General features: G+C 46.5%; 1 protein-coding gene across 1 annotated transcript; it reads right to left on the reverse strand.

Moving 5' to 3' along the window:
- Positions 1-319: 319 nt before the first annotated feature.
- IRX1 (iroquois homeobox 1) lies at positions 320-5954 on the reverse strand. Its single transcript, XM_061449013.1, has 4 exons — positions 5408-5954; positions 1764-2778; positions 1139-1205; positions 320-746 (listed from the first exon to the last, which is right to left on the reverse strand). Exons 1-4 carry the CDS (start codon positions 5669-5671, stop codon positions 689-691), a joined length of 1404 nt encoding a protein of 467 aa, XP_061304997.1. The 5' UTR covers positions 5672-5954; the 3' UTR covers positions 320-688.
- Between the last annotated feature and the right edge of the window lie 381 nt (positions 5955-6335).

A 6335-nucleotide genomic window follows, 5' to 3' on the forward strand; every position in this document is an offset into this window, starting at 1 on the left:
ATATCAGATCTATTTATGATCCCAAAATGGATACCACAGAACATGTCTGATGCGTTACAACTGAAAAAATTATTTTAATTGTACTATTCAAGAGACAGCTTCACTCAGCTTCTGAAATTTACGTGTATGAAAAGGGAATCTCGCAGCTTCTTTCCATCAAAATAGCTGCAAGAGTCGTTAAAACCTTGGATTTGGTATTTTAAGTTTCAGTTAACCAAAGGCAAAAAGATGACTTTTTATAAACAAATTATAAATGTTTGAATAGATTTGTAATACATGTATAAGATCTGCAGCAACAGAATGCATACCTGAAGAGAGCTCATAATTTCATTTAGTTTATTAGACAAAAATATATGATTTAGACAAGTTTTGCTGACGCGTTATTTACAATCTGAAATCACTCTATATACAGAAAAAACACAAACACATGGGAACATTTACCAAACAAATAATCCAAGAATGGTTAGAATAACACGATCTGGAATGGTACAATGAAGAAAGGGATCCATCTACAGATTTGTGTAATCGCTTTTATGGATTTGCACCACCTTATTGCAAAAAGAGATTGATGGGAGTCCTTTATATCGTTTCCTCTTTTATTTCTTTTTTTTTTCTTTCTTTCTTTCTTTTTTTTTTAACTGTCCTTAATACCAGTCTCTGTAATATTTTTTTTCACCAAACCATTTAATCAAGCTGAAGGGAGAGCTGTTAAAATTCTCGGTGTTCCCTCTTGCTGAGCCAAAGAGCTGCGGGGAGGGGAGGAAGGGAGAAAAAAAAAAAAAAAAAAAAAATGACGTAACAATCTTTCAGGGAAAAAAAAAAGAGAGAATCCTTTCCTACAATTGCCTATCTATTGCTATAGCATCCTAGTATTAGTTAACTGCACGGAAATCATTGTCACTGGTGTAATTAACACAAGCTCTTTGAGGTCTGTTAAGTTTCAGAGAAGTTACAGGCTGGCTATGTACAATTGCAATTTAGCCTAACTTTGAAAAGATTACAGCAAGTTCTGCGTTGTTCTTATTGTCTGTGTGTATTATTAAGGTGATGATTAGGTTTCAAAATTAGTCTTTATTATTCAAACACTCTGTTTCACATAAGTAACATTCCTGCAGTGAAAACAAACAAACAAACTCACTTGTCACGGACAGGCTGGAAGGGCGATTTTAGCGGCTGAGGTGGGGACTCAGTTCTTGGTACATTTTCTAGAAGGAGACAGAAGGGAAAAAATGGGAGAGGAAAAAAAAAAAAAGAACCATTTTAGAATAAGAACAGTAAAAATCCGGACAGTGTGCAGAGAGCACACCTCCCTTTCACCCTCTTGTTCAGACGTGTGTATGTATATGTATATGTATGTGTGTGTTTGCGTACAGCATTATCCCCTACTTCCAATATTTAAGAAGTACACAAGCTTTCCTTGTCGTATTTTTGAATGTCCTTGAAATTACTGGGAGATGGAGGTCAGGAAGAAGGAGGTAAGCAAAGCAAAACTCAAAGAATATGCATGCACTCTCATCTTACTTGATGGGCATATACAGTGAGAATGTAATAGCCCATATGAAATGGGCTTAATGTGTGTGATCAACATGCTCCAGGAAAAGAAATAAATATATAGATGTAAATCAAAGCTAGGGTACACTGTCTGTTACTCCATTAAAAGAATCAGTTATAACAAGGCTGAATCTGACACCATTCCTCAAGGAGAAGTTCATGTGCGTGTGTTGGGGGTGGAGGGAGAGGTGGATGCCTGGTGCGTTCATTACCTATGTGTTTGGGACTGGTCCTCTCCGAAGGTTTTTCACTGCTTAGGGCTCCCAAGGTTGCTGTTAAAACAGAAGATTGTTGCTGGGCCTGGAGGTGGTGATTGTGATGAGCAGTGTGGTGGTGATTTACTCCCAAAAAGGACCTCACATTGAGCAGGGAACTCTGAGTGAGGAAAGCCCCATTTGTCCAGTTGTGAAATTTGCCAATCTGACACGTGTAGAGTCCATGGCTGGGGAGAAAAGCGGGGTGCTGGATCTGTGGAGAAGTGTGGTTAACCTGTGGAGGAGGGGGTGGTGGAGGAGAAGATTTCAGGGCCCCATCAGGACTGGTTGCTGTCTCTGCCAAAGACCAAATCTTGGGTTTGCTGTGAGGTGGCATCTGTAGGTTGTTCTGTCCCCCGGGACTGATGATTCGCGTGCTGTTGTCAGAGGCCTCCTTCACCATGGCCAGTGCGTCTTTGGGTTTCAGCCCTTCAGACCCCGACAGTGCCAAATCCTTCTCCTTTTCCAAGTGCTCCTCTTCACTGCTTTGTCTCAGGAGATCGGGCTTCTCCTCCTCTTCCTCATTGCTTTGCTCCCCATCGTTCTCGTCGATTTTATCTATATCTATGCTCTCCAGATCGATTTCCTCATCATCTTCGTTCTTCTCGGGGTCCCCCTCATTGTCACTCCCGAAGAGGTTTGCATCTTCTTGATCCTTACTCCTCGAGCCCCAGGTCACCTTGTTCTCCTTCTTGAGCCGCCGACGGGCGTTGGCGAACCAGGTGGAGACCTGGGTGAGGGTCATCTTCGTGATGATGGCCAGCATGATCTTCTCGCCTTTGGTGGGGTAGGGGTTCTTGCGGTGCTCGTTGAGCCAGGCCTTGAGGGTGCTGGTGCTTTCCCGGGTGGCGTTTTTGGGCCTCCCCGGATCTCCGTACTGGAACTGTCCATAGGGATAATAGCCGGGGGCAGTGTGAGCAGCAAAGGTAGCAGGGTGGACACCCGGATTATCTTTCAGCTCGTACTGGGAGCCCTGAAACACATTCAGACAAGCGGAGAGGAAAAAGCACATCAATTATCTCGTTAACGTCTCTAACAGACCTAAATAGGATACTCCGGGAGTCGGAATACGCCTTGGAGCGGTGCAAAGGGTTTTCCCAGGCAAATTCGGCCCTCCCCGCTCCAGGCTCTTCACGTTTAGATCAGACAGAGGTATTCCCAAATGGTTTCCCCCCACCGCTTCTCTCAGGGAAAGGAAAAGAGAGGGGCTAAACTGGGCTCTGCCAGGCACTATGCATATTTTCTCCGCAAACCAAATAAAATCAAACTATGGAAAGGCAGCAACTTCACATTAGCCTCCGCGAAACAATTTATTGCGCCCTCGAAATTAGCATGCTGAGAAAGCAGGTACTGCACCCCAGTTACAAACTACTGCCCGCGCACAGCGTCGCATTTGTCAGAAAAAAAAAAAAAAATATCCCGGAGGATATTACAGATGCACGCAGAGTGTTCTTTTTTGGCCCCAGATCTGCCTTTAAAAGGAGTTGGCGTGAGGCGAGGCTAGGGAGAAGAATGTGCAACTTCAGGAGGAAGGCACTTATAATGCAAGAGATTTTCCACACACAAACCAACTCCCCCCTAACCCTCCCCTCTCCAAATCATACACTAAGATTCTGGTGTAAAACATTAACTTCTAACTCTTAGAAAAGCCTTTAAACTCTGGAATGAAAACTGACCCACGCGTTTTAGAATATGGATATGCAGACACTTAATCGCCTAAATTTTACTTTGATCTTGGCAGAGCAAACACGAATTGTTTACAAGCATTGAGACGGTGATTTATTTGCAATCAATATTCTTTTTATCATCAGTAGTAAAACACAGCAAGTCAAATTATCCCATCAGGTGTTTTGGTAAATAACATTTTATCTTTCTAGCAACCTCATTAGGCCTCATTATTACCGCAAATTGAACAGATATTAACTTAATATTTTACCACTTAAATTACAAATGCTCAGAATTGTAGAATTTCAAAATATCATCGTCATGGCAAATTACTGTGGTAAAATACCAGGAGACTTTGCAAGTAGGAAAGGGAACTGATCCAAAATAGCTAACGTTTAAAGCAGTTTTGGGGTTGGTTTGGGTTTTTTTTTTCTTCCTTCTAGTACAATCTCCCTTTTTTCTTTTTTTTTTTCCTTTCCTAGCCCAGAAATACATTCTTAGTATTGATCCTGCGAAATTCGTGTCAGCCTTAAAAATGAACCTTTTCACAAATGTTTGCGACGAAACTGATTTAACTTTGTCAAACAGTTGAAAAGAAGCATGTATTTTAATTCTAGAGGCGAAGATTACACACAAAGAGAAGCCCTATGTGATTTTGGTAATGTGTTACAGAGTGGGGTTTCTGCATTCCCTTTATTCCGCTGTCTTTTGTTATTGTTGCTGAAATGATATTTTTTGTGTAACCTCTTTTGGGAATTCTTTTGAAGAAACCACTTGTAAATCACTCGCTGACTCTGTCTCAGCTTTGACTGCATTTCCAAAATCAAGGTTAAAAAAGTAGGAAACTCATGCTGCGCAAAGTGCCTTCGCGGGAAATGTTTGCAGCACAAAATAGTCTGTTTTCAAATGCTGACCCTTGCTCAGCAGTGTATCTACCTGCTCCCCGACATATATTTATTAAAACCCCTCACAAGTTATGTCTTGCATGCACCTACTTGTTAATGTTCACACTTTTATGATTCGGAGGGGAGAGAAAAGAGGGTGATTTAGAAACTAGAGTGGAACCTAAGCGTACCGACGCCGAGAAATTTGGGAGAGTCAAGCAACGGAAACGTTTCAACGACACCAGAGATAAAAACAGTTAAAAACCACAGATGTTTCATTTTGTAACTATTACATTCTAAAGAAAAGCGAGGGAGGGGAGAGGGAAGACATCGGAGGGCAATCTGGGAGAGGGCAATTTGGGTTAGAGTTAACACCAGTGTACCTTTCTGCTCCGACGCAGATATTGGGGTGTAGATGCCCTCCTTCGCCTGATGCAAATCCCGTCTATGATACTCGCCATAATCAGAGTACGAAAAGTTCAGGAAACAGAAACAGGCCATTTATAAAGCTTAAGGAAAATGTCTTGAAATAAGCGGGGGGACCCAGCTACAGACACTGCACTTTGGCCTTTGTGACGAAACCTGTTCATAGCTCGGCGGCAGAGAAAAGGACGAGGCGGAAAGAGGAGCGCTCTGGAAAGCCAGCTGCAACAACGGGACCGTCAACACCAGCGCCAATAACGACAAGGAGGGAGGAAAATACCGAGTTGCTGGGGAAAGCTGACATCACGGACGCAGGAGCCCTGCTCAGCCCTTTCACCGCCAGAATTAAAACTCGGAGGAGTTTTGCCCGGCTGGAGAGACGGGGAGGAGGAGGCTGCGCCTGCAGACGGAGCCCGCTGCCCCGGTCCCTGCCCCTCTCCCTAGCATTCCCACCGGCGCCCTCGTTCCCCGCTCCGCGGTGGACCCCGCGCAGGGCGGAAGCCGCTACCGCGGCAGGGCTGCCCGCCGCCCTCCGCCCCGGCTCCGCGGCCTCCTCCCACCCCGGCCCCTCTGTCTGCGCTCTCCGCGGGAGCGGGAAGAAGCCCGGTGCTCGCTCACAAAGTCACTCACCATTTGGGAGAAGAGGCCGAGGTCGGCGGTGTAGGGCAGGAAGGCGCTGTAGTTGGGGGCGCTGTAGGGGCTGGCGTACATACCCAGCACCGATGTGACAGCGGCCGAGCCGCTGCCCAGATCGGCGCCCGCGGGCCGGCCCGAGGCGGCTGCGGCGGCGGCGGCGGCTGCTGCGGCGGCGGCCAGTACCCCGGGCCGGTCGCTCCCGTACACCGCCTGGCTGGCGCTGAGGTACTGCGGGTAGCCCAGCTGGGGGAAGGACATCTCCGGGGCGCGGGCACAGCGGCAGCGGCACTGGCGGCGGCGGCAGAAGCGGCAGAAATATGGAAAAAAATGGGGGGAGGGAGGGGGAGGAATTACAAAAAAAAAAAAAAAAAAAAAGCGAAGGGGAGGAGGGAGCCTGAACAGCCGGGGAGGGGAGCGGAGCAAACCCGGGCTTCTCTGGATCACTCTCTTTTTTCCTCCCCCCCCTCCCCTCTCTTTACTGGAGTCAGGCAGGGCGAGAGAATAAAAATCGAGCCGATAATTTTCTTTTTTCGTTCTGATTTCTTTCTGTCAGAGATATATTGCAACCTAGGGATGGAGGAGGAGTGTGGAAGGATTCAGTGGGGTGTCTTTCCTCAAATCTCGGCTCTTCTGTGCTCCTAAATCCCTTAGATGTGATCTGATCAACAATTGAGCTCCAACTGATGTGTCTGCCCTTAGGTCCTAGGCTGATCTTTCAGATACAATTTGAAGTTGATGTTTTGATTGGCACCCACTTGAGCTGCAAGCACCGCCCCGCTCCCCCCTCTCCCGCCCCCCCCGGGTGCAGCACGTGGTGCACAGCCGAGCCTGGGCCACTTTCCTCCGTGCCTGCGTGTGCGTGTGTGTGCGTGTGTGCGCGTGTGTCCGCGCAGCTGCTGTGCTGTGCTGTGTGTGTATTTAA

Source organism: Pezoporus flaviventris, unplaced genomic scaffold (genome assembly GCF_033815535.1).
Source record: "Pezoporus flaviventris isolate CSIRO_AGI_PZ_B2104156 unplaced genomic scaffold, CSIRO_AGI_Pfla_v1 ptg000007l, whole genome shotgun sequence".
NCBI classification, from domain to species: Eukaryota; Metazoa; Chordata; class Aves; order Psittaciformes; family Psittacidae; genus Pezoporus; species Pezoporus flaviventris.

Coding starts and splice junctions, on each gene's coding strand:
- IRX1 (XM_061449013.1), bottom strand. CDS start 5,671: ATGTCCTTCCCCCAGCTGGGCTACCCGCAGTACCTCAGCGCCAGCCAG. Junction 2,779..5,407: donor TCGGCCTCTTCTCCCAAATG/GTGAGTGACTTT, acceptor AATGTGTTTCAG/GGCTCCCAGTACGAGCTGAA. Junction 1,206..1,763: donor GACCAGTCCCAAACACATAG/GTAATGAACGCA, acceptor GTCTCCTTCTAG/AAAATGTACCAAGAACTGAG.